The sequence below is a fragment of the Cheilinus undulatus genome, linkage group 13, assembly GCF_018320785.1.
Source record: "Cheilinus undulatus linkage group 13, ASM1832078v1, whole genome shotgun sequence".
Taxonomy (NCBI): domain Eukaryota; kingdom Metazoa; phylum Chordata; class Actinopteri; order Labriformes; family Labridae; genus Cheilinus; species Cheilinus undulatus.
In genome coordinates this window covers 37,482,542-37,510,205 of record NC_054877.1, presented here as the reverse complement: position 1 = coordinate 37,510,205, position 27,664 = coordinate 37,482,542, and the positions used below count along the sequence as shown (strand labels likewise).

Sequence of the window (27,664 nt, the reverse complement as noted above, 5' to 3'; positions counted from 1 at the left end):
GAAAACATCACACTGTGAGGGGCATGTGAGTAACATCTCAGGAAGATTTCAAGGGCAGCCTGTCCTGATATTTTCTAGAAGTTTTCAGGAGTGCATGAGCAAAAACAGCTTAAAACTTGTGCATGAAAGTAAACATAACCCCAGAGGGACAGTGATGAATGTGTTGCATCCTCCCTCCTTCAAACAGCACAGCAGGGCTCCATCTCAGAGAGGGGGGGGCCCTAGAGAGCATTCCTTTAAACACATTTCAAGTATGCACATATACCAGGAGGGAACCATTCACACGTTCTAAACTAGGAGCAACATTCATAGCAGCAAACTGAGAACAAGAAGAAAATGAGACACAGAGAAGCAGAGATAAGCCTCATTATGTTGTATTTGCTTGTGAGTAACGTCTCCTGCACATGAAATGTACACTAAACTGTGAGTGTTTGCAGCACAGTAACAGCTGATCCAGTCCCACTCTGCAGGCAGCTCGACGAGGACGACACGGTGCTGAAACACTCGGCTCTTTGAAACATGTCGACTCTAATCTGAACAACAAAGATGGATTAAGACAGATTCACAGATCTGTAAACTGAGCAGCAGATCTGAACTGCTTTAAAACATAAAAGTGAACGGACGACTACAACACTCGCCCACGCTGCAGAACTTCATGCCAAATGTGTTTGTGAGGCCCGACCACAGCAACCCGGACCAGAAGTGCAAATCGAGCCCAGATTATTTAATCTGGAACATTTTTCTCTGAAGTCCCATCAAAGATACAAAATGATTTTTAAGTTAAGGGTTAATTCAATGACATGTTATCATCATTTTGTGCCTCATAGCGTTAGACTAAAGAGCAGATTTTAACAAGAAGTTCATATTTGACGTGCAGAGACTTGACATCCTCTGCTGCATTCGGTTCTCCTTCCTCCTGGTCTTCACCACCCTCACATTAGCAACAAGAGAACATCAAAAACAGCGGTTTTACATAGAAGAAATCCATGTGAGGTGTTTTATGCTTAAGAGCTAAGAGAGGTGGGCTTGGACATGACATCTAGGAGCCTCTATTGATGATAAATGTCTCCTACAGGGTTATTTAGTAGAATCCATAAAGAAATCCTCTTCCTTTCTTGTTCCCAGCAATGCAGAGCCTTTCTTTTAACTCTTTCCATTTCCTTCCTGTTGTCCAGCTTTATTCTTTCCCCTTTTGTTGCTCACAGTTGAGTTCAGGGTACATCTCATCTCTCCTATGCAAAGGGATCATCCTCCTCCTTTTCTTCACTCTTTCCCATCTTTAATTCTCTTCTCTCGTGAATATATCCTTTATGGAACAGCTCAGGTTAAAAAAAATCTGCACAATCCTGCCTCAGGATTGGCTGGAGCGTCCTGTCAATCATGTAAGAGAGCCAGTCAGTAGGTGGGGAGGGAGGAGGCGGACGGCTGCAGGGAGCCTGAGGAGTTTGAACGTCTCATGTGAGGGAGGAGGTACGAGTCCGAGCACAGCTGGTGAACGTCAAAGCGATCCTCCTTGCGGTAGGCCAGACAGCGGCGGATAAACGCCTGCAGAGCAGAGGAGGGGAGGGAACAGATTATAAAATGAGCTGCAGGCTGTGAGTGGGTTTGTGTGGGGAGATGCTGCACCTTTTGTCTGCAAAGACCGGCTTTAAAGTGATCTTTTTATAGCTACACATCAGAGCTGATGCTGGTCTCCGTGCATGTGTCAACATGTTCTTAGATAGTCACTCTGTTTGCAGGCTATGGTGCATATTAACACTTAATTATGGTCAGTTAATGTCTGAAATACCTTTAATTACTGAAACAAACTGATGTCTTTATGTAGTTAAGTTTATACCTGTCAGGGCTGGGCACGACAGTGACGTATTCTGAAACGGTTCACATCTGCTGACTGTCAGACGTTGTTTAGTAGGTCAACTGACAGTGCATCTAAAGTGAGTTTATCATTTCTGCAGACAACCTGCTGGATCTGCAGGTATCTGGCTGTTTCAACTATTAATATATCAGTCTTAGAGCTGCTATGATCTGTTAGAACTATTCATGTGCTACCCTGCTCAAACAATATATTAACATAGATTTATATCTACTAATAACAAAAGTTTTACCCTTCCCCTTCTGATAGACTAATAAATTATTGACTTTATAAAAATAAAATGCATCTGTGCTGAGCTTCCGTGCCCAGCCAAACCAAGTTGAGCCAAGCTACTCCATGTAATGGACAAGCCCCGGTAGTGAGTGGTAATTCTTAATGCCTTGTGTGGACGCAGCTCAGTGGGGACTGAAAACAGTTTGAAGTCTGATAGCTTAGACTGCATATGGAGGTGGTCTGGTCTTGAGGTTTCTCTCAGTTAAAATGAAAAAGTTCCTTTTTTGGGGAATTTTTTGCCTTTCTTTAATACGACAGCTGAAGAGAGACAGGAAATCTGATTCTACGACCACTGCGATGGGTACATACTCTACCCACTGTGCTACACTTTGCCCAGAAATTTCACTCATGGTGGATTAATGCTGGGTTGTTGTAAATATTAATAAAAAGTACACCCAGACCATCTCTTTTAGCCTAATGCTAATGCGTAACAGAAGTTGCTATTAACAGGGTAACAGATGATATTCTGATTAATCATTTGCATAAAAAGACAAAGTAAAATAGATAATTTCTTAAGTTAAGACAGGCAAGGTTCCTGTCCTGGCACCTCTACATACTGTAACACAACAGTTGTGTCACCAAACATTACTGCTTTCTTCTTCTTTAGCCATTTTGGGTAGTAAGTGATCAGATTTCAAATGTGCTACAGCCAGCATTGAATGGTAGTACCACTTGCAGCTCTGGTAAAATGGTGGAAAAATCCATGTTTAATTTGAGATTAGTCACATGAAATTACATCAGTAAAGGCTTTTGCCCACTGAGTCCAGAATATTTTTAAGCTTTTTTCATGTCCATAACCTGATAAAAAACCCCATGCATTGAAACCTTGCAGACTGAGTCTGTTTTTTTCGTCCAAATTTTTCACGTTAAAAAAATGAAATCCATCTCATGTTGTATGAATCATGTTTACACACTCACACTGAAATTTTGGTCCATCATATCAACAAGTTCGAAATTTCACATCAGTAAAAGTCATTTAAATGGGTGACTGATGATCCAAAACAGTGCCCACTGCTTCCTCCTCGCTTAGTCACTTCCGCCAGACCCCTTCTCTCTCTCTCTCTTACACTGAAACCTCAAAAGTTTGCTTATTTATTATGTGGATATCAGCCATGGAAATATAACAGATAAAGGCATAAGTTATAGCCTACTCACAGGTTATAACAGAGGGCGAATTAGAACGTTGCTCTCCAACGTGGTGCAGTGCTATGACACATGAGTGTGTGCTGTATAAAGCTCTGTATCAAGATGGATGCATCCAGTGGGATTTTAAAGGAGGGACAGAGCCACAGGCTTGCAGAATGAAATAATTTGCCACATTCTACAAATTTTTGCAGTGAAGGCATCGGCAATGCATCAGGCTCGGTGTGCAAGGTCCGAGTGCCTGACTTTTTTCGGATTACGGATCTTAAAAAAAAAAAAAAAAACGCATCTGAAAATAACGGACCCAGTGTGTGAAAACCTTGAGTCCAATGTATTTTATTCGTATTCACTGCAAAAGTTCACAGACCACGGTTGAGTCCATCCATCCTGACAGAAATGTTTACATGGCACAAACTTGCGCTTCATGTCGCTGTGGAAATTGTAGGAGGACAGTAACTTTTTAATTCAGTCTCTATTACGAGGTTGCAAGTACAAATTTATGCCCTTATCTTTTCTGGCTACATGCACACATGGACCAATCACAGCATTAAAAGGGAGGTTTCAATGCAAGCAAGTGAGTGAGAAGGGAGCTGCAGCTGCTGTATCCATTTAAATGGCTTGGTCTTATGTGACTAATGCAAAAAGTAGAACTTTGCGGGAAAAAAAAAGACAGACACAAGCTGGCATCAGTGTGCAAACATAATTAGCACAACCTGAGTTTCTTTTTTTTAACATGCAAAAATTTTGGTAATAAACAAAAAAAAAAAAACTGTGTAAAAGCCTTAAGTTATGTAAAAATGGCAGAGACAGTAAGGCAGATCCTGTCATGATTTGAAGGGAGCAACTTTGAAAATTCATGATCACATTTGTTGACAATGAGCTTTCTTTAGATTTCTGCAGTGTTGCCAACCATAGCTCAAATAGGGATGCACAGATGCATCGGTTTGGCCATTTGCCAAATGATATGGCACGACCAGATATCAGTAGCTAATGTTTGTCCGTTGTCTTAAATCAGTTTATGCTGACATCTTGTTTTTTCACTGTTGGATCACAAAAGAGATTTTTATAGGGCAGATAAAGTGGCCTGTTGGGTAACCAGTGATCATTTATCATGGTAAAATAAGACCAAAAGAAGTAATATTAAAAAAATATCAGTATTTGCCCGAATTTTCACAATCAGTGCATCTCTCCATCTCCAATGGAGTCAACAGGACAATACTGCGAACTACTTAGAGGGAAAAATAAAAGATTATTTATCTATTCATTGGCTAAACTTTTCTTTTTTTATCAAAGCGATGAAGAAAGTCTGATTTTCAGATATTAAAATAACTCAGCCTGATAAAGACATTCCTTTGTTATCTATTCCAAAATATTGTTTATCTTATTTTTAGGTGTTTTAAGGGTTGTAAAGCCACAGCAATGAAAATCAAAATAATCACATGGGATATGTACTATTTGCAAACTTCAATGTTAAATGGACTGATATTCTGTTAAGAAATGATCAATATGGAGCCAGACCAATCTAGTTTGACAGAAATAGCTGCATCTTAAGTTGTATAAAGGTGTATTCAAAGGACTTCTGGTGCAGCTATGACTACAGTAAAAACTGCCAGTCCGACCCTTGTGTTTTATACTGTGTACTTTATGCGTGTATTGATCACTGTGTTACCTTGGCCTCTGTGCTGGCCTGTGGTTTAGCAGGGAACTGGACCTCTGTAGCTTTCAGGATAGTGTTCTCCTGAAGAATATCCTGCTGTGACTGGTTGTGACCAAACGGCTGCAAAGACAAAACACAAACAATCAACAGAATAATAAAATAACCTATAGCTTCTGCATGGCTTCTTCTCTTGACAGTAAAGTGAAAAGTTAAAAATGACTCAAAGTACTGGCTCTGAGAAATACGACAAAAGGTCATGAACTCTGCTTAGAACAATCTACAGGAGGTAAATGTTTTAGTGTGGTGAGTGGGGCTGCACCTTTCGTCCGTAGAGGCACTGGAAGAAGATCACTCCTACAGACCAGACGTCCACCTTGTTGGAGATTTTAGGCGGCTCCTTCCCCACCACGAAACACTCAGGAGGAAGGTACCTGCAAGACAAGTATATAAACTAAATATATGAGTTCCTATGTGAATTATCACCATAAAATCCATATATATATATGTCACACTTTTTATATTTAATCTAAAGGCATTTGCTCTCATTACAGTAAGTGCAGCAGCCACTATCTCACACTGCACATATCTGAGAAACATAGCTGCTTCGACCAGGCTGGTAGAGATTGGGGCCCCTTTTACGGTATTTTCTTCCTCATTAAGTCATAACCATGAATTTAAAGAAACTGGGGGTTTACTAAAGATAATAGAAACCCTATGAAGTGCTGGCTGCACTAAAAAGACTGCTACATTGAGACAACAAGTGACAGCAGAGATGGGCAGAGCGACTCATGTTCGGTGGATCACAGGTGCAAACTCTCAATCGCAAAAACAGATGGTGCTAAAGGAGCTGGACAGCTGTACAAAAACTGCAGGTAGTAGACTTTGCTGAACACAAAATTTCAGGGAGATAGCTTAAACCTTCTTTCTCTCTAGGAGAAGCCCAAAAATAGACTGTGACTTACATACCAGTAACCTGTCTGGATTTTATAGGGATTCAATAGTATACAGCCAGTGGTGTATTTATTGCAGGGTATACAGGGGGGTATAGACTATACTCATTTATTTTTTAGTCAAAGATTTTCCCTACTTCTAAAAAAAAGTATATCCAATAAAGAGTGTATAAATTAATAGTTAACCCACTGCATGCAACAGGCAGGTTTGCAGCTCATTATAATGACAGAAACACAACATGATGTACTGAGAAATCAGTCAGATATATGAGACCGTGTTTTGTGTTAAAATTAATTTAAAAAAAATTACTTTTGTGTTTGGTTGAGGTTGATAACTGTGCTGATCTGTGCACTTGTGTATCTGTGTCTGTCTTACCAGTAGGTACCGGCTCCCTGTGATGTGAGGTCCATCCCGTCCACGCCGTAGTTATCATCGTCCATGATCTTCGACAGGCCAAAATCTGTGATTTTGATTTCTCCACATGCTGTGCCATCCACCAATAAGATGTTACCTGCAAAACGAAGACAAGCAGAAACTAGATCAGGCTTATGGACGAGAATAATACAATACTGCTAGATGCAACGCACCGGAAAAGCAAACCTCGCCACACAATGTAAAGTTAATGCAAGGACTGACAAAAAAGAAGCTGATGGAAATTTCTATGTTAAGCTACAGATGTGATTCATCCCGAGCATTTCTGTACACGTGACCTACCTGGTTTGAGGTCGTAGTGGATGATGGGCGGTTTGATCTCGTTGAGGTAGCGCAGGGCGCTGACGATCTGCATGACGATGGAGCGAGCCTCCTTCTCCGACATCAGCTTGTTTTGTTTCAGGTAGAAGTCCAGGTCATTTCCTTCACAGAACTCCAGCACCGTGCAGAACCTGAGAGACAGAGGAAGAAGACGGCAGGCATAGTTGAATACAAGAAACTATTGTACAAGAATGCATACAAATGGAGATCAAAACCTACAACTCCTGCTTAATTTCATGTCAATAATGTAAAGATACTTTCATGTAGACAATAGGAATCAAATTTTCAATAAATGACTGTATTGGTGGAAAGGTTCATTTATTATTTTGTGCACAAAATAAGTAAATAAAAAAATGAATGATCAGAGTAAAAATGGTAAATCCATGTACATGGATAAATGCCTCAAGCAGCAATTGTTTCATATTAATTGCAATTTTGACATGAGGGCTTTTATTTTTAAATGTTCACCTTTTCCATTGCGTCACATAATTTCCATTTTCTCAAATATTTCATTAAAACAAGAAAACAAAATAAGAGAATAAAAAAAAAAATTGGGCCCATTTTTGGAAATTTGTTTTGAAGTTTTCTGTCAAAAAAGAAAAGAGAATAACAAGAGTTCCTCCTAATTTCTGAGGCTGGATTCAACCAGGAAATGGAACTGCCAGAAAATAGACCGACCCTGAGGTCACGTAGGAACTAAGTTGAAAAATATCTTAAAAAGGAATATTCATTTTTTCTTTAATAATAAAGCTATTTCAGATAAAGAATTCTCCACATTGTACCTTTTGCTAAAATATATATTTAAAAATAAAAGGTTAAAAATCGCACGTTCGACAGTTTTAGCTCATTTTAATAAACGTATCCTTCATTCATGACCAAGATACATCATAACCAGAAACATTATCACATTATGTTCATAATAAATCTCTGATGAGCTTATTGAAAAGGAGTATGATCAAAGTTTCTGAAGTCAAGACTTTCTGCTTTTGAATGAGAGTGACTTTTGTTTTTTTCTAAGTAAATGAGCTATTTGTTAGGCCCTTGAAATCTCTGCCAACATGAGAGCTTCATTATAAAAGAGTTTATATGTGGTTAATCTGAACAATTAAAATCAAACTGGTTAGGTCAGACAGGTTACACATCAAGTTTTCTGAACTCTTTTTTTTTTTGTCTATGTGTGACTAAACGCACAGAGCTGGAAGATAAACCTTGAAAAAATAACTTCTTTTGTCAGGGCATGTTGATGCTGAATCCTCTTTTTCCTGTGAACTGCTTTTAGACTTGCCAAACCCACTGTTTGCCCTCAAGTTTCACATCAACGACGCTGATCTACCAGCCAGAACACAAACAGCCCATGCATCATTTAAATATACTGGTAGTTTCTTTATCAACGTTTAATTCTCACTCATGTCCATCACTCTACTTTAAAAGATGAAAGAAAGTGTTTTAAGCCAGTGTTGGTTGATAAACAAGCAGAGGATGTGTTGAGTCAGCAGGGTGGCAGCTCATAGAGGTCAGAGGTCACTCACGTGTCAGTATCCAGGGAGAAATAGTCGTACAGTTTGACTATTCTGGGATGGTCCAGCTGCTTGTGTATCCGGTACTCTCTGCATGCATGCCTGAGAGGAAATAAATGTCAACATGGAGCGTACTTTTCTGGAGAGACATTTTGTATGGGTGTGGATTTGTGTGTGTATGAGACCTACTTGTGGTAGTTTTCTTTTTTCTCCTCCCTCCAGTTCTTGTTAAGCTGGTGGATTTTAACAGCTGCGTAGCGCTGCTCAAACAGGTCGAAAGCCTGAGTATGAAAAGAAAGCAAACACCAGCCTTTAAATATCAGAGAAGGAAAGGAGTAAAAAATTTCCACTAGTACTAATATTACCTTATAAACTTCACTGAAGCCACCCCGGCCCAGTAGGTGCAGCAGCAGGTACCTCTCATTCAGGGTGGGGTGGTCTTTAAACCTGAAGGTAACGGTTAACAAAATGGAAGAAATTACCTTGACTTATTCTAAGCACAGAATACTGTTTCTCTTAATTTAATGTTTTGTTTTGACGGAGAAAACTGTCTAATAAATTCCCTTGGCAGGTTTTGGTATGACTTACGCTGAGCTGTCCTCGTTGTTTATCCTCTTCAGCTCTCTAATGTGGAGGTTTCTCACCCTCTCCAACCGCTCCAGCTCCGCCTGGATCTCTGCTTCCTCCTGCATAAACATTTAAGATGGAAAGTTTTACATTTCAAAAATAATTCATGCCGTTATATAATTCAGTAGGTTTCAGCTGGTCTAGCCTCAGGGTCCACTGCCACCTCCTCAATGACAAACAGGAAGCCACATTTCTGTAGAACCAGTGTAACACTGCAGAAAGATGTCAGACAGTCCCGCTTCGGGTGGCCTTTAACGCTGATATTAATTTCATTTAGAGTAAATCACAATATGTCTTACTGCAATTTTCAAATAGCAGAAGGTGGGATATTTCTTTTACTTGAAATTTGTCAAATACCAGTTTGATAGATTTTATTTTTTGCAGCAAAGATGCTCTACACATCAAGCAAAAATGCATGCATCCATTTTCTTAGAATAGTTTACAAAAAGTCAGACTTTCATTATTTATGAGATGTTTTTCTTTATCAAAAGGAGAATGATGTAAAAACGATTGTTCCCTTCAATACAACAACTTTATCAAATTTGTAATGAGTCAAAAAGATCACAATTAGATTTTTTCAGAACTGTTCAGCCCTGGTTAAATATACATTTTGTATGTCTTTTACATATAAATTATGTAAAAGTTTTAAGCTGTCAACATGCAATTCCCTTCTCCTACAGTCTCCTCAGCCTCGCTCACAGAGCAGACAACAGGGTCCCCCGTGCATCCGGAAAACTCTTTTTTACACAAGCAGGTTTTGTATCAGAAGGAGAGGGATGGAAGCATGAGAGAGCAGGGAAAGTTAACAAACAGCCAAAGCAGGTTAACGGTGTTAAGAGACAGAAGTCTGAATGGGCATGATTATGCCAAGATTAACAGTAACACAAACCCATGGCCCCAGGACGTGTTGTTGAAAAGCCAGGATTTAAAATTCTCATAAAGACACTTTCCCTAAAGTTTGATTTGCCTGGGCACAAATTTTTTGCTGAAAACTCCCCACCAGAGTTGTCCATTCCAGTGAGAGAAAAGCTGGTCCAATAGCTAACCCCAACCGTAACTTCTCCACAACTACGGCTCTGTGGTCTCAGCCTGCCAGTGCATTACATCAACAACAACAGAGTTAGAAAGTGTGTGCCTCCGCTTGAGTTTTTTTTCCCAATGATCACACAGGAGAGCTTCTTGCACAAGGACTAAAAGATGCTCTCAAGTCATGGAACTTGTCAGAAACTCATCAGCACAGATAAGAGGACAAACGAAATCAAAGCTGTGAGCCTAAATGGACTAGACTGCAGGAGTTTGACCATTGGCTGCATCTTGTAAATAGAGAGGTTTTGTGTAGGTTTGCTTCACCTTTAATGAGGACAATAATCATTTTTATAGTCAACAATAGCAGGGAAAACATTCACAATAAAAGACTTTATAGAAGGGTCTATTATTATCATCATACTGGTGTAATTTTATGCATCAAAGGGCTGAATTAACTATTTACACAGTAATTTTGAGGATATTTCAAAATATTGCCAAATATATATCATAATACATCAACTGATTGACTGCAAACCTTTTTCAGATGCCCGAGGCGAAGCTTGAAAATCTCCTCCTGCTCGTGGTACTCAGCGAGGGTCAGTCTGCCAAAACACAGATGAATCAGAAACTCCAGAAAACAAAAAATCTTAGAAAAACGATTTCATACTTAAAAAACATCTTGGTATAAAGTTCCAAACCATCTGGTAACTGATCTTTTAAAATTTCATTTTTCAATAAAAAAGCTTATAAAAGAGGCATTCAATTTATATAGTTTATATCTCAGTTCTATATATTTCAACATCCTCTACATCAGTGGTTCCCCACCTTTTGTTCCTCTGAGCACCAGGACTCAAATGAAAAAAAGTGTCAAAAATTAGCATCACCTTTAATTTTTTTTCTTTCTTTAAATCAAAACAAAAAAGACTTACTCAAGTGCTATTATCAAAAGACCTCTGTATGAACTTTTCATAGATGTTTGATTTTGATTTTAGGTATTATAGGTACATCTAATTCTGACAATCTCAGAGCACGCAGACAGCGTTGCACATGCCCCCACCCACCAAGGGGGTCCCAGACCCAGGTATGCTCTACACAGATCTCCTTTAAATGCATCTGTGTACTCACAGCTGTGGCAAGGATGGTTTGAGGAAGGGGTCGGAGTCATTGCCATTGACCACTTTAGTTTTGCGCTGCTTGGGCTCAGAGGTGGAGGCCACAGAGAGGGAGGGAGATGCAGGGTTTGGAGGCTTCCTCTTAGCCAGCAACTTCCTCTGACGCTCTATGTCCTCCCTCTGCTGGTTGATGCCCTCCTGCTGCCTGCACAGAGAAGAGAGATGGTCAACAAATATGATCAAGAAAAGTAAATGGATTCAGTTGGTGGTTAAGCTTTGCATGTGCAGCCTCTCACTTTATCAGGTTTTGGAATGCGTATCCATCGGTCCACTGCTCCGTGTAGGACGCTCCGTGTCTGACGGTGGTGAAGTGACCGAGACGGAGACGGTCCTGCATGCTCTTCTCCCGACACGACTGCTTCTCCTGTGTACTCTGATCAAGATAAGAGGAAGAAATCAGACTTAAAAAACACTGAGAGTTAGAGATGCAATGATAGGCTCAACTCACAACACAATAAATTCTGGATGCTGACATCACACTATCATTTGTTCAAGATTTTTGTTAAGGTAAGAAACCCAGCTGATGTTCAAACTTTCAAGAGAAGATTAGCTAAAGAACAGCTATGTGTAATGCTTTTGTTTTGCCTTTTTAACTCACAGCCTTTAATCATAAAAGGACAAAAATGTACTTCAGCTAGATAATAAAGGTATGTGAGCTAGTGTGGCAGGAATTTGGTTGGAAGTGCTGTATCTGTTTTTTGTCACTCTGAGGCAGAAACTTCATTTTGCAGGAGGGGATACCAAATGTTCGATGCAGTGCAGGTTTCAGGCAACCACTGGCACATTTTCTGAGGATGCCATCATTAAAATGGACCTACCTCCGCAGTTACCGCATTGTTTTTTGGAAATGTGTAGATTTTCAGACAAGAAGTAGTGATAAACACATGTTTAGCATATTGACCTCTTCCTGTTAAACAGCTATTACTTGATGCTGGTTACTTCATGGGCTCCCCCCAATACAGGACATTGTAAATGATATTTATGTTATAGAAAAGATGACTTTTTTGTTAATTTTTGGACCAATTGGGTTGAATATTTTGCACAGATTTTGATGAGGTGATCAAGGACCTTGTGGTGCTATCTAATCTTAGCAAACTACATTGTTATTGTAATTTTAATCTATTTTTCCTCCTCTAAAGTGTTTGTGGTATGTTTTTGGCTGATCTAGTGTGCACACTTTTCCTCTACCATGTCATACGTAGAAAAAGAAAAGGCTGAATTGCAGAGGAAACTCAGCTACGTTTCCACCTGTGTGTATTGATGTCTACATTTCTAAATTCAAAATAAAGAATTAAAAAGGGACATGGAAGTTAATAGAAAAAAAAGCTTAAAGCCCTCTGAACACTGAAAATATGAACGTATTAGCACCCACTGAGGGAGCATATGTCCTTGTATTGTTTTAACAGTCTGCTGTGTCTATTTCTGTAACCTGCAACACACGTGTGGAGACCCTGTTCACAACATGTATGTGAGGAAGAGAGAGACTGTCCACTAATTTAGAGAAGGATCTTAAATGACTTAAAAGAAAAATGCTAATATGTCTGATAAATACATAGCTGCAAGTCTCCCAGGTACCAATGTCTATGTGGGACAACACTAGCTATGCATCATACACTACAAAAACGTAGCAAGTTGCAGCTGTATCTGTACGTCTCTTCTTTGTTGTTTTTAAAAAGAAATCAAGATTTTTTAATTCCTTTTGCCAACTGGAACCGCCTCTTATATGTGCAGAATTTCATATGTCTTACAAGGTACCTTTACATACCTGTTGAATGTGTTAAAATGCATGTTGGTATCCTTATCATGACAGAGGAATGATCCTGGTAATGTGTGCACCCTTTCCTGGTCATTAGACAATTTTAGATATGCTCTAATAAGTGCTCTGATAAAAGCACTAAATCTGTATCATTTTACATCTACTCTTGGTTTTTAAAAAACGTTGTTGGTCCAGAATCATAGAGGGTATGAGATACTGTTAATTTGTTACGGTCATATATATAGATCAGTGCTGCATGATTTGGTAACACAGTGCTGTGAAAAAGTTTTTTTCCCCTCTCTGATTCCTGATTCCTGTTTTTGCATATTCATCACACTTAAATGTTTTGGATCATCAAACCAATTTTTATATTTCACAAAGACAAACAAAGTAAATACAAAATGCAGTGTCTGAATGGTTATTTAAATTTTTTAAGGGGGGAAAACAATCCAAATCTACCTGGCCCTATGTGAAAACGTAATTGTCCCCTGAACCTAATAACTGGTGTGCCACCCTTGGCAGCAATAACTGAAATCAAGCGTTAGTGATAACTGGTGATGAGTCTTTCGCATCGCTGTGGAGGATTTTTGGCCCTCTCTTCTTCACAGAATTGTTTTAACTCAGCCATATTGGAGGGTTTCACAGGATGAACTGCCTGTTTAAGGTCACAACACAGCATCTCAAGTGGATTTAGGTCCAGACTTTGACTTGGCCACTCCAAAACCTTAATTTTGTTTATTTTGAGCCATTCAGAGGTGGACTTGCTGGTATGTTTCGGGTCATTGTCCTGCTGTATAACACAAGAGCGCTTGAGCTTGAGGGCATGAACTGACGGCCGGACGTTCGCCTTCAGGATTTTCTGGTAGACAGCAGAATTCATTGTTCAAACACAGCAAGTGGTCCAGGTCCTGAAGCAGCAAAGCAGCCCCAGACCATCACTCTGCCACCACCATGTTTGACTGTTGGCATGATGTTTTTTTTATCAAATGCTGTGTTATTTTTACGCCAGATGTAACGGGCCGCACATCTTCCAAAAATTTCAGCTTTTGTCTCATCAGTCCTCAGAATATTTCTCCACAAGTCTTGGGGGTCATCAAGATGTTTCTTGGCAAATGTGAGACAAGCCTTTGTGTTCTTTTTTTGTCAGCAGTGGTTTTGGCCTTGGAGCTCTCCCATCATACCATTTTTGCCCAGTGTCTTTCTTATGGTTGAGTCATGAACTCTGACTTTAAGTGAGGCCAGTGAGGCCTGCAGTTCTTTGGATGTCATTCTGGGTTCTTTTGGGACCTCCTGGATGAGTTGTTGTTGCACTCGTAATTTTGGTTGGCCAACCACTCCTGGGAAGGATAACCATTGTTCCCAGTTTTCTCCATTTGTGGATAATGGCTCTAATTATAGTTCGCTGGAGCCCCAAAGCCTTGTTAATGCCTTTGTAACCTTTTCCAGACTGATAGATTTCAACACTTTGTTTCTGATTTGTTCCTGGATTTCTCTGGATCGTGGCATGATGCGTTTCTTTCTGAGATCTTATAGCCTACTTTACTTTGTCTGACAGCTTCTATTTAAGAGATTTCTGGATTCAACAAATCTGGCAGTTATCAGGCCTGGGTGTGGCCAGTGAAATTAAACTCAGCTTTCCAAAAACTGTGGTTAATCACAGTTAACTCATGATTTAACAATACAATACAACGCAATACAATACAATAATAACTTCATTCATCCCCGAAGGGAAATTCATTTGTCTGGAGTCATATCTGTTCATAGTAGATTTACAGAGTCTGATGGCTGAGGGTATAAAAGATCTCTTATATCTTTCTATCCTGCAGCGAAGAGAGAGGAGCCGTCCACAATTGTTGTTTTTTTGGTCATTTAAGGTGATAGGAAGTGAATGATCCATGTTCCACAGAATGGCCTCCACCTTCTTCAGTGTGCATCTCTCCACCACATCCTCCAATGAGTTCAACTTGATTCCAACCACAGAGCCAGCTTTTTTCACCAGTTTGTCCAAACGCCTTGCATCCTTGTGTAACAAGGGGGGGGCAATTGCTTTTTCACATAGGGCCAGATAGGTTTGGATTTTCTTGCCTTAATAAATAAAATCATCATTTAGGAACTGCATTTTTGTATTTACTTGGGTTGTCTTTGTGAGATACTAAAAATTGGTTTGATGAGCCAAAACATTTAAGTGTGATAAATATGCAAAAACATCAGGAATCAGAAAGGGGGCAAATACTTTTTCACTTCACTTACACTTTCAAAGAATCATTCAGCCCTTGTTTTGGAATAAAAGAAAGTTAAGGAATAATTGCATATCAAATCTTAACTGCAATACTTGGGAAAAAATTGTAATTAGACTATTTTCCAAAATCATTCAGCCCTAATATTAAGTAGCATAAAATCAGAAGTTTTTACAATACTGCTTTAAAAAGAACTAAACATTAAATTTTTTTAACCCTTTCTTTTAATTAAGCTACTTCCACAAAGTGCAATAGTGGCATTATTGTAAACTTAGAGTCCTCTCTGCAAGACTTTCTGTAAACCTTTCAAGTACTATTTAACACAAACATAATTGCTGCCTTTTATGTGATTATGTAACTGCACACCCTGAGATCACAAGTGTGATTTGATTATTGTTGTTTGTTTATTTTTTATCTGAATGCTTTATTCTTATTTATGTTAGTATATTTCCTGCTGATATGTTTTTTTGTAGATCCTAATTCACAAATGTACAAAACTCCTGAAAACTTCCTGAGGTTTTTTGGGGTCAGCTTCACGTAAGAACAGACAAATTTTTCACTCCGGCTTTAACCCGACCTTCTTCAATCAGCCCCAAGTTAAATATTCCTGCTGGAGTTGGCCTAACTGGAGTAAAAATCAAGAAAATTCACAGTGAGTGAGCAGGAAGGATGATGATGTTTATAGCCTGCAAAAAATGCACAACCATGGACAGTTCAATAAATTGTCAGCACTCGTAATTGTGGTTTCTTTCTTCCTAACATGTAACATTGAAAAAAGGCAAATATTGTCATCATAGCAGCATATCTTGAAGGCTGTTGCTTCTGCGCCATTCTTTTAATGCTCGTCTTGCTCCTCCTTTCTAAGAGAGATTTTCTCTCACTGAGGTGAATGTGCTAACAACCAGATCAGGAAGATTTCAGGAGCAGATGACGTAAAATTTTGAGAAAAAATTTGGCAGTGCATGTTTAAAAAAAGCTCAAAAGCCACTTTAGCGTCCAGCCCCAGCCCCCAGCCCCCAGCCCCCAGCCCCCCCCCCCCCGACATACATAAAGTATTTTTGATTTTGAAATCAGGATGCCATTGAGCCAGTTGTAGTGTTTCTAAAGAGGAAAGACAAACTAGATACTGTGGTTACAGGCCCACACCTGTACGCTCTAGGTTACATCTCCACCCAGAACAGAGGTGTGGTAGGTGAGTTTATTATTAAAATTACAACACTAAGTTCCAGATTTAATAAAGCCGCATTTAGAAATACTTTGATATTAGAGACTTGTGAAATGGTTGTATGAGCTGTCAGTCCCACCACCACTGTGCAGCTTTGCAACAGCTGGATGGTTAAGTGATTTTGAGAGCTACAAACCCAAAGACTGAACGTTTCCTTAAGAAAGAACCAAAACCAACAACACTGCACGTCGCTGCTCTATTCTGTTGTGCAGGTATGAGCTTTATCTTTGCAGGTACAAAGTACACATGTTGCCAAGCATCAGCTTAAAGAGCATGATAATGACGAACAACTTAATGCTGCTGCCCTTTAACTCAAATGTACATTAAAGTACGGAGAGGATGATTGCATGCAAAGACAGATACCTTCTCTATGAGCAGTTTCTTGCTCATGGTGATGCATTTGTTGAGCCGCTCTTTGTATTTCTCCAGTAGTTTCTGCTGTTCATCTATCTGTCTCCGCAGGTCACAGTTGGCCTGTGAAGTCCAGACATAAGGGACAGAGTTTAAAACAGAAGAAATCTGACAAGAAAGCCTGTATCATCTTCAAAAACAAAAACAACTCCGGTTTATGGACAGCAGACTCACCCTGAGAAGATCGTCTATCCGCCCCTCTTTTTTTTCCAGGTCCAGACTCTTGTTGCTCTCCAGAGCAGCAAGCTTCAGCCCCGTTAATTCCGTCTATCAGATTAAGAGAAAAACCAGGCAGAGATGCGTTGATAAAAACACAATGCAGGAATCTTTGGGGGAAATATGAGTGTTTCAGCTGGGTGTCCTGTTACCTGGACACATTTGCTGGAAGAGGCTTTAGGATTGTGTTCCCCAAAACACAGACTGGTAGGAGAGGAGCTGTTCTGACGGATCTAAAGACAAAGAGGTATTGTTAAACCTTGTATAAACAAACGGACTCACTTTCACTTCCTGGGCACATAACTCTACACAAAATCTTGTGCTGCATGCAGGCATCTTACTGTATATAAATACTCACGATTGAGCCTGGGGCAGAGTGGGAGCTCTGTGGAGAGCGGCGAGCTGATGGGAGGCCTCTGACTGGACTGGAACCATTTCCACCCTGAAACTTTGGATTGGAAATAAACAAAGATTAAAACTCTGGTTAAATACAACAAAAATGTTACTTTTAGCAGAGGGAGAAAGGTTTCTGCACTCACATCAAAGTAGTCGCTGATCTTGGGCCCACGTGTGGACGTCTTTCCTGCAAAGACAATTTGAGATTGAATGCATAGAATATTTTAATATCATATTTTAAAATAAAACCCAGCTTTTGTTTTTTCAATGATTGGCAGACTTGAAAACAACCAAACTTTTCAGTGATGCACCAATGCATCGGTAGAACATTGGCATCGGCTGACGGTGGCCTTGTGAACCCTCAATGGCACATCGGCAAAAGTTCTGACAAGTGCTGATAACAGTTGCTGATGTTTGTCAGACGTGGAAAAGAGACAAATCTGAAGTGCATGCTGCTATGAGATTGCTAAAACATGACAAAAGCAGTAACAGACAGTGGTCTGATGGGTTTCGGATGTGCGCATCCTCTTGCTCTCTTTCCACATCAGCAGAGTTGCAGCGTGGCGGCTCTGATGTGGTTTAAACAAGTTGAAAAATAGTGGGACACTTTTAACATTCTCCCGTCTACTTTAACTGCACTGCAGTTAGTTTGAAAGAGAAATCAGCTTGTTGGATTCATCATCTGCAGTCAGGAATGAGACAAAAGGTGTAATGGCCCCAAAACATCTAGAGTTAGACCCTGATCACAGTTTAGAAACTACACTAAACTACTCCTACTGACTACTTTTATTAGAGTCTGTTCAAAAAAGATTTGAACAAATAGAGTCTGATCTACTTTCTGCATCTGGATGTTTTGATCCGGTGGAGCGGCATACGTTTAAAATATGAGGCAAAACCTCTTGAAACAAAAACAAATTTCCTACGTATTGCAGCGGACTACAATCCCCCGCAACTTTAACAGCACAGCAGTTAGTGTGAAAGAGAAATCAGCGTGCTAGATTCATAATCTACAGTTTGGAAAAAGTTAGCCGACGTAATCCCCTCAGTCAGAGCCCTGAAATGTCTTTTTACGCACAGAGGCAGACTCTGATCACAGTTTAAAAACTCCACTAAACTACTACTGACTACTTTAATAGAGTCTGTTGGCAAAATGATTCGAACGAATAGAGTCTGATCCAAGGGATTGAACAATCACAAAAATTCAACAAGCAGCAACAGTTAATGCAAAAACATCCGTATCGGCCAAATTGTTATTTTAACCATCAGTATCGGCCCCGATTTTCACAATCGGTGCATCACTAAAACTTTTATTGAAGATTTTTTTTTGTCTTCATCATGGCAGTTGAGCTGAGGAGAGACAGGAACCATGGGGAGAGAGAATGCGTGATGACACGTACCAAACAGTGCTGGGATTGAGACCAAATCAAGAGCCCAGTGCACTGAGGAATCTAGCCTCTGTGTATGGGTGCCTGCTCCACCGACTAGTCTAAACAAGCATCCACAGGGCCAAAACGTTAAAGAAAAATTACATTTGTTGGAATAAATAAGGATAAATAAAATAAGGATTGGAATAAATCAATTGAGTTGGATGTGCCAGTGTTTGGTTTAACATCAGTATCACCTGCTATTTGTCCCGTTGACCAATCTGCAAACAATGTGGCATGAACTGGTATCAGTAGCCATTGGTTATCCCTGACTGCTGAACTAAATGAGATATTTTTAAAGTGCATAAAAGTCACCTGTTAGACAAACTCTAATCTGTTTTAATGGTCAAACACAAGAGAAAAAACTGGCACAGAGAGAAAGTAAAAAAAAAAAAAATGTAAACATCGTTTTCACAGTCAAATCATCTTTCTTTTTGAGTATTTTTTTAAGGTTACTGCCTTTTATTATGATGGGATCGATATTAGGAGAGAGAGTGGGGGGAAGACATGCACCAGATCAGGTTAATCTGACTACTTTTTGTAATAAATGGAGTTTTATAGTGCGTTTAATGCAGGAATTGAGGATGTGGTTTGTTAAAAAGAAGCATGGAGATGCATTAGTTAAAAACGAGACATCTTCCGAGGCTCAGAGAGAAATGCACTCTACTTCAGATTCATTGCATGAGAGGACAAGAATATGACCATAGAGTGCAAACTGTGCCCAGGCCAGAAACATCTCCTCACTGCTGTGAGCTTGACATTAAATCCTTCAGAGCACCTGCAGAGCTAAAATGTTAACACTGAGGTGAAGATGTGCTTTAGCTGCTGAAGATCCCCAGACCCTGAGTGATGCTTAAGATCAGAGCATAATTCTGACACCAAGAAAGAAGTAGAAGCTTGATTTTCAACAACAGATATTAACAAAAGCAGAGATAAAAAGGCTTTGTGTTGCCTTGTTAGGATAAAGCAGCATTTATTGTGTATTAGAATACAGATGTGTACTGATAGGGTGTAAACTTTAATTCTATACTTTGAATTGGCACTTAAGTGTCATCTCATTCTCAAACTGAAGTAACGAGAAGTGTAAATGATTACATTCTAAAGTGAGTAATTAACTCGAATAATACCTTACTTTTTTAAAAGAACTACCTCAACACTGGCCATAATGCACACCATCATTAAAGCCTTCATTATTCTGATTTCCTGCTGGTGTCAGTCATACCTTGACTACTCTCAGAATAGGTGTCAGCTTTTCTCTTCCTCCCCCTGGACGTCTCAGAGTGCTTCTTCTCTGGGGTCTGCAGATATGAAATAAGAGAGAGAAGAAAAAAGCACATAAATCTCTTGTGTTTTACCTAGCAAAGCTGGCGCTAGCGGTTGTTTTCTGGAGGAGAGAGCAGCAGGAAGAAAGAGTACATACTGAGTAGGCAGGGGAGCTCCCTCTTTTCAAATCAGAGTTCTAGGACGAGAAGAGAAGGAGAGGTGGAGGTAGTGGGAGAGACGGAAAGACGAGTGGGCAGAGCGAGGAGAAAAAAAGGGCTGACAACATGCAGCGTGCCTAACCAGGCCTTGTTTTTGTTATGTATAATATTTAATTTCATCTTATGCTTTTAAAAATAAATAAGTCATCCATGCATGCGGCAGACATGTGTTTCTACGTGCGTTTTTACCTCTGACTCCTTGTCGCTGGATGAGCCCAGACTGCCATAGCTGTGGTTGGAGGACTCATTGGCCAGCCCCTGTAAAACAGTGTGAGATTACACAAACACATGAACACACACACAATATGAAAATATTCTCTGCAGGTGTGAGGTGCTATCCAAGTTCAGCAACGTCATGAAATGTAAACAGAGTGAAACAAAGCCTGAGGCAGGCCTGCGGTCTGACTTGTCTCAGAGGAATCCAGATCTTTGGTTATTGAAAGGTGTGTCTTTTGGACTTTTACCAACAAATGCATCTTTTAAGGAAAACAGGAATGTTACCTGTTTTCACTTCATGGGAACCTGGGTTTGGTGATTATTTCCTGCCTGGTAGCTGAGGTGTTATCATGTGGAATACTTCATGATAAACACAGACAGCTTCAGCTTGTTTGAAACATTATTTCTGATGCAAGAAAGCCAGATATTAGCGAGTACTGGTGTCAGAACATAGGATCAGGTTTTGTTGTTATTGGCATCGAAACGATGCAGCAAATCTATCAAGATGCTGCTAGAAATTTGCAGAGTGCTGTTTCTTGAAAGAGTAAAGATTAAGATCCTTTATTTTCCAGAATACATGGAAGAAAAAGATAACGGTTACCTTTTTAGGACTTGCAATTAAATCTTTTAACCTTTATGAAAAAGGCCTCTCCAATATTAACCCTCTAGTCTCTGTGTGAAGGCTGGGCTCAAGCTCCTTCATAGAAACATATTCCTGAAAATTTAAGGTCACTTTCTGGCTTTACATCGATGAAGTAGCCTCACATCATTGGATTTTTGCTGATATATGATACTCCAATACATGCAAATTTATCTTATCTGTTGCGGATATCTAAATGTATTTCAGACCTAAAACTTCGGTCCTTGAGACACACTTTAAAGCATAAGGAATGATGAATAAAGAAAAAGACTTCAGCTGACGTAGGTCTGTTGGTCCATCCTAAAATGCCACTAATTTCTGTGTTTGTAGGGCCAAAATTACAGCTGATATAGGCAGAAGTTTATAGCAAAATATCCACTGTAAATATCAGCAGAAATGTTCATATCTGCCAATAACGATGAGTCATTTTTTTAAGCTAGTATTTGACAAAACAGATCGCAGATAATATTATGCATCCCTTCTCTTATAATGTGTTTAAATGCTACTTTTTGGTTTTGCACCAGCCATGTGCCCATCGCTAACGGATATTATTCATGAATATGTCCTGCTGTGTTCATACATCGGCTCTTGAGTCTGAAATTTTACCAGAGGATGGCAGGAAAAGTCAGAGTAAAACTGCATGACAACTACTGCTTCTGTTTTCACACAAACACAGAGTTCCTACACACTTTTAAGAGTCAAGTTTTAGATTTTAAAATCTTATTTTTCTTATCTTATTTTAGTACAACATAATGTGGTTAAAATAATGAATTAATCCTCATAAAGCTTGTCTTGTTCATTTTTAAGATCAGAGGGGGTGCAATGAGGAGAGTAGCTGTCACAGATTAAACTGATGGATAAAAGTTGATTGGTCGGTGTGTGGATTAATTTCTTAGGTTAACTACAAGAATCATACCAAAGTTCAAAAGACAAGCAGGAAGAAGCAGAAGAAGCAGCTGACAATGTTTCCAAAGTGGCGGTAAACCTTCACACCCCTGAGGCAACTATTGGCTAGCATGCTACTATTGATAGAAAACAAAGTCGTACCAACACACCTTGTGGTTTTACAGATAACTTTTCTCCAAAACATTAATAATAAGGTCTTATTTGCTTTGTGTTTTATTTAAGTTCTCCCAAAAACCACGTGCGGTTTTAGTGTGTCTCCTTTTGTTTGCATCTTCCCCAGTAGACCATAACAGCATAAGTTATACCCTGATCCCTCTAGCATACAAAGTAATCTTAAATACACCCTTATTAGTGCTGGTACTATTTGATTTCTTGAATGTCATCTTCTAATGAGACGCTAAATATAAAAAAGAGTCACTCCAAAATATGTTGTTTTGAAATATTATTGACACTGTTATTCTTAATTCTGGGATAAATTCATCAACTGACAACCTTCTGTTGATGAGCATATTTCTTATTATTTTGCGGGAGATTTGTGTGGACTTCCTGTTGACAGGGACTTCCAGTGTCCCCAAAACTTTAAATCAAGAATTGACACTTTGTTTAAAATTGCTTCTTGAGCTTTGGGTAACCTTTTGGTATGTTAACACTGAGTCAGAAGTTTATTTATTCATTTACTGATTCATATCTGATGTCATAATGATGATGGGTTATAGAGCTGTTGCTACTTGCTATTTAAGATGTCTCACCTGTTTGCCAGATGAGTGTCTAGTGATAATACTTTGCCAACCAATGCAGGTCTTCATTGGTTAAGCTTTTAAAACTCTTGCAATCTGAGCCCACTATAGCTTAATAAAGCTTTTGTTTTTTTTGTCCTGTAGTTACCTTAGCTCCTCCGCTGGTGCTCCCAGTGCTGCCAACCGTGTTCCCACTGACGGCTCCCGTGAACCTGGCCTCCAGCAGCTCCTGTCTCCGGGGGTCCAGGCTGTGCAGCTCCTCCATGGGGCCTGGCACAAGGGAACAACAGAGTAAAGTTACATCAGCACCATTAAGCAACAAGGAATCAGAGAAATGGAGCCTTTAACACTTTCTCTGTGATGCCACTGATAGAGGAATAAAAATGAGCATGCAGAGAAGGAGCGGAGGACGCTATCTGTGGGAGGATTACAGAAAATTAGAGTGATTAGAGGATAAAAATAGAAAAATGGATTTGATTCAGCTGGGCAGCAGGTAGCTCTGTAAAAAATGCACTTTCACGCTGTGATGGTGGACAGTGTGGATGAGTGACAATGCATTTCTATTTAACGCAGGAAGGTCAGGCTGTATCAAAGCAGAAGCCAGGCGGAGACTCCAGTGTATCAAAACAAGAATCTTCAACCATTTCTCACAAAATCACATCAGTTAGACTGTAACAATGCCCCCATCACAGTGCTAAAGCAGTCTGTGGTATTTAGGGACATTGATACCTCAGATACTTTGCAAATAGAGCAGCTGAGATAATGACACTCGTGGTTTTACATCTGTCCACGGGCTGCACTTTCAATGACGACTAGTCAGGGCTTCTCAGTAGCTGTGAAGTTAATTCAAACACTACAAAAGAGCATCTTTGTTTAAAGTTGTTCTGTAACTGATACCAGTACTGGAAAAGCTCCGACACAGCAAGTAATTAGGGATTCAGAACTGACATGAAAGGCAGTCTGTGCATCAATGGCTTTACATGATATAAGCCCCTTCATAAGCACAAAGAGGAACTAATTTCAGGTATTTTTCATGTGATGTTTACAGACATCCATGCATTGCTGTCAGCAAGTATAAGCAGTTATTGGAAAATGTAAAAAAGAAAGAAAATGTAATACTTTTCAACGCCGAAAAATCCCACCAGTAAAAGTGATTTGTATGACACAGGGCAATGTGGCCACAAGATCAAAAACTTAAACTTTGATACAAACCAAGGAAAAACCAACAATATCAATAACAGTTTCAATCAGCGGTGTAGTACAGGGACCGGTATACAGTCTATCTACTCATTTATTTGTCACCATAGAGTATACCCACTTCTAAAGAGTACATCAATTAAGATGTCCAGAAGTGTACCCACTTCTGCCCAAACCACTGATTTCAATGCCACAGCAACAAGAATATGAGTCCTACAGCACCAAATACTGGAAAATGTCTTGTTTTTGATCACCAAACACTGCAAACACCTGCAGTGTTTACTGCCTAACTGCACAAATACACTAGTAAAGTTTCTGCACAGATGTTTGCATTCAGACAGCTTTTTCTATTTCTGGGCTGAATATGTAACAAGAGATCCATAGTTCTTTATGCTTTGGTATTAGACTTGTATTTTTTTTTAAATGTATGAAATAGTTTGAAAATTTTACATAAATAAAGCCTCTGGTTGCAGCGCTCATTAGAAAAAAATGGTTTTAGGGTGCAAGTGACCTAGTGGTTTAAGGCACGCCCCACGTATGCGGACAGCCCAGGTTTGAATCCGGCCTGAGTCTCTTTACCGCATGTTTCTCCCCTGCTCTCCTCCCTGTTTCCGTCTCTATCCACTGTCCTCCTCTATCAAATAAAGGCACAGAAATGCCCAAAATAAATCTTAAAAAAGAAAAAAAAAGAGAAAAAATTGTTTTATCTTACTGTTTTAATTATAGATTCATAAATCCTCATATAAATTTGTATCTGAGTATGTAAATCAATCTGTTGGATGCATGCCACTCAGTCCAAGTTTAGCCAAATTTGCTGGTAAAGCTTATCACTGTAAACTCTGCATATTTTAAAATGATACACACTCAACCAACGGTTTAAAAAAATGCATCTATTTCATAAGACAGGTATGTAAGAGAGGAAATAATTCCATTAAAATGCATGCAAACTCCTGCACCCCGTCTAAATTGCATGACAACAGTAGCAACATGTGCAGGTGTTTGCATACAGAAAAGATGCAAATGTAGGTGTGCAATTTAGACAGAATGGAGGTGTTCGCCTGCATCCTTTTGCATTTAAAAACAATTAATTACCCACGACTGTTTCCTGGGACTCCTACTTTTGTAGCTGGTGTTACCAAACAGGTACAGACATTTTATTTTTACTAGAAGAATAATCAAAGTCTAAAACTGTAACAACCCTTTTGTAAATCTGAGCCACAATCTGCATAAAAAGACAGTCACATAAGCAGCAGGCTGAACATACATGCTCCCTGACATCTTCTATGACAACTGGTTTCCTGGGAGAGACAGAAACATGCACACAGGCGTAGGTCCCTCTGCTCTCAGCTGACTACTGCTGCAAGTGTTTGTTTCCTTATTGGACATTTCCTGGCTGTCATCTTTACATAGCTTCTGGCAAAGGGGCGAGCCCTAAAAGGCATAATGGACATTATGAAACCCTACAGCAGTGAGACAGAAAGACAGGCCTGTGTGAGGTTATCTCAGGACAGAGGAGAGACTGATTTAGGATAATTTATACATAAAACCAGAAATGTATTACCCTGCAGTATTTATATTTTGATATCTTGCTGTTAAGACTCATTGGATTTTACTTTACGGATTTCTCTAGTGCTGTAGTAAACTTTACACTGTCGTTATTACCGTGTTATCATCGTCTAAATGTTTATAAACATCATATTAAGCATAGCTTTACGATTATAACCATTTACACCCCCTAATGATCCCTGTTATGTTACATCATATCCAGCAGCTTAGCAACATCAGAGTAAATAAACTGTCAACATGTCGAAAACAATGCAAACTGGTGCATGCAAACTGTGCAGAAAGGTAAAAACCAGGGCCTGCTCTTTAGTTTATAGCAGTAAAGGCATGCACTGCAATGCATTAATGGATGCATGCATAGCTACGTTATTTAATATACAACTAGACTGCTGACAGGAGTGCTGAATGCCACAAACTGCCAAAACAACACTGTTACAGCATCAACAGCAAAACCAAACTACGACTAGTGTAACAAGCTGACAGTCCAACAAACAAAACAACAAGCTAGCGCTTCCTTTGTGCAAACAGGATAGCCTGCTGCTACTTAGACTGGCCATCAACTGAACTGACAGCTGACGTTTGGCTTCCAATTCACGGCATCAGTGAACTTGACATCCATTTTTACTTCCACAAACGTCAGCCGTACACGGTTAAAATAGTCCACTTCTCCTGCAAAGAGCTCACTTTAAGGAGAGCAAGAGTCGGTGTTGCTCTTGGTGGATTAATATACCTTCCTTGCTCTTTGCGGTCGCCGTTATATGTTGTTGAGAAATCGTTGGGGACGAGGAGAGCTGCGACCAAGATGGCGTCGCCTCCAAACTTCCACCACCACTTCCACTGTTACTTTGGACACTCATGAAGCCACTTTACCGCCGAGAGGAGCCAGCGTACACTCTGCCGTTCGCGGAAATCCCAAACTTGCGTCCATCGTTTGACACCTGCTGTCGTCAAACAGGCCGGTAAACGTCAGCGGGAGCCTGTATGTGCTGCTAGACGTCTCGCATGTTGTGACCCGTGCGGGTCCTGCGGAGGAGCGGCTTCTTTAGAGACTCGCTGAAACAGATCCAATGTAACCTTTGCATGATGACCGCACCGCGCGCCTGTCAGCATCCAGTCCGCGAGCGGAGCTCTGATTCTTGTAGGCGAGGCTATCGCGAGGCTGGCGCGCACCTAGTAGCGCGAAGGGGATGGCATGACATCGACACAGACACTGATCTGGGATCATTTTACCCTCCTAGAAAGTAGCCCCGGGTTCACTGGAAGCCACGGCTAAGCGTCGACCTGAGAACAGCCTCTTGTTACAGTGAAAACAACAAACACCCCGAAAAAACATGGCCGAAAGTTCCTGTCTGTTTGAGGAGGACGACACAAAACAGAAACACAAAAACACACGCACACGTGCACGCGCACTAACACACGAGGAACGGAAGACACGAAAGCAACTATATTAAGTATATGCACTTTGTATGTTTTGCGTATTTATCAATATGCATATATATATATATATGTAGATAGAAATACTTATAAGCACTGAAATAAAGGTTTATTTTTTTTTAAATATAGTGTTTCTCCATGATGCATGTACAGTAGTCCATATGCACATGTTGTATGACAGCAGTGTGCATGCAGCTTGTCTGTTATGCACATCTCAAGCTGTCCTACCTCTGCACAGGGCTGCTGTCTTGCTGTGCTGTTTTTCAGTCCTGAGATACAAGTTGTAGGAGAATGGGGGTGGTGGAGTAGTGGGGGGCTGAGAGGGGGAGGTGCAGGTGGGAGGATAGTGATGTGGTCTTGGCTATAAGGTCTTTTGTTCCAAATTTGGTGCAGTGCATCAAAATGCCTTTGCCTTCTTGTAGGGCACCAGACACAAAACACACAAAGACACACATCAGCTGTTTGGCCTACATCTCGATCTAACCCACCACTCTGCATTTTCAAAATGTCAAACATTTATTTTACATAATCATAAATCCTCTGTGGCCCTGCCTGTAAGCAGACATATTTATCCTGTGATAATTAAAAGTGATTTCATTGGTTCACGTCAGGACTCAGAGTTTCAGAGTGAACACTGTTCGAAGGTCTTTGTCTGTCAAACCTCTGCTCTCCTTGCAGTCAGATTGCATCAGGAAACACACCGAGGCACAAACCATCATTCTGCACCTCATATGCACCTGCCCATGGTAACCTGATTTTTTGGTCACAAGGTTTCCATGGTAACAGAGCAATAGGCTTGACAGGCAATGAGGAGGGTTGTATAAGCAGTCTAC

The 27,664-nt window shown here is 40.0% G+C and overlaps 1 protein-coding gene across 2 annotated transcripts; it reads right to left on the bottom strand.

The window, feature by feature from the left end:
* On the bottom strand, nt 1-26,732 carry LOC121520380 (serine/threonine-protein kinase tousled-like 1-B). 2 transcript variants are annotated; one of them, XM_041803792.1, is made up of 22 exons: nt 26,128-26,732; nt 22,786-22,907; nt 20,328-20,396; nt 20,078-20,116; nt 19,880-19,955; nt 17,377-17,420; nt 17,196-17,285; nt 16,990-17,070; nt 16,796-16,888; nt 16,574-16,684; nt 11,229-11,365; nt 10,946-11,137; nt 10,356-10,422; nt 8,756-8,853; nt 8,533-8,614; nt 8,357-8,448; nt 8,180-8,269; nt 6,612-6,781; nt 6,273-6,408; nt 5,266-5,377; nt 4,959-5,066; nt 1-1,545 (listed from the first exon to the last, which is right to left on the bottom strand). In XM_041803792.1, the coding sequence occupies exons 1-22, from the start codon at nt 26,252-26,254 to the stop codon at nt 1,396-1,398; spliced, it is 2,286 nt and encodes a 761-aa protein (XP_041659726.1). In that variant the 5' UTR covers nt 26,255-26,732; the 3' UTR covers nt 1-1,395. The 2 variants fall into 2 exon arrangements, with proteins under 2 accessions (XP_041659726.1, XP_041659727.1); XM_041803793.1 differs by lacking the exon at nt 20,078-20,116 and having other exon boundaries at nt 2-1,545; nt 26,128-26,731.
* Between the last annotated feature and the right edge of the window lie 932 nt (nt 26,733-27,664).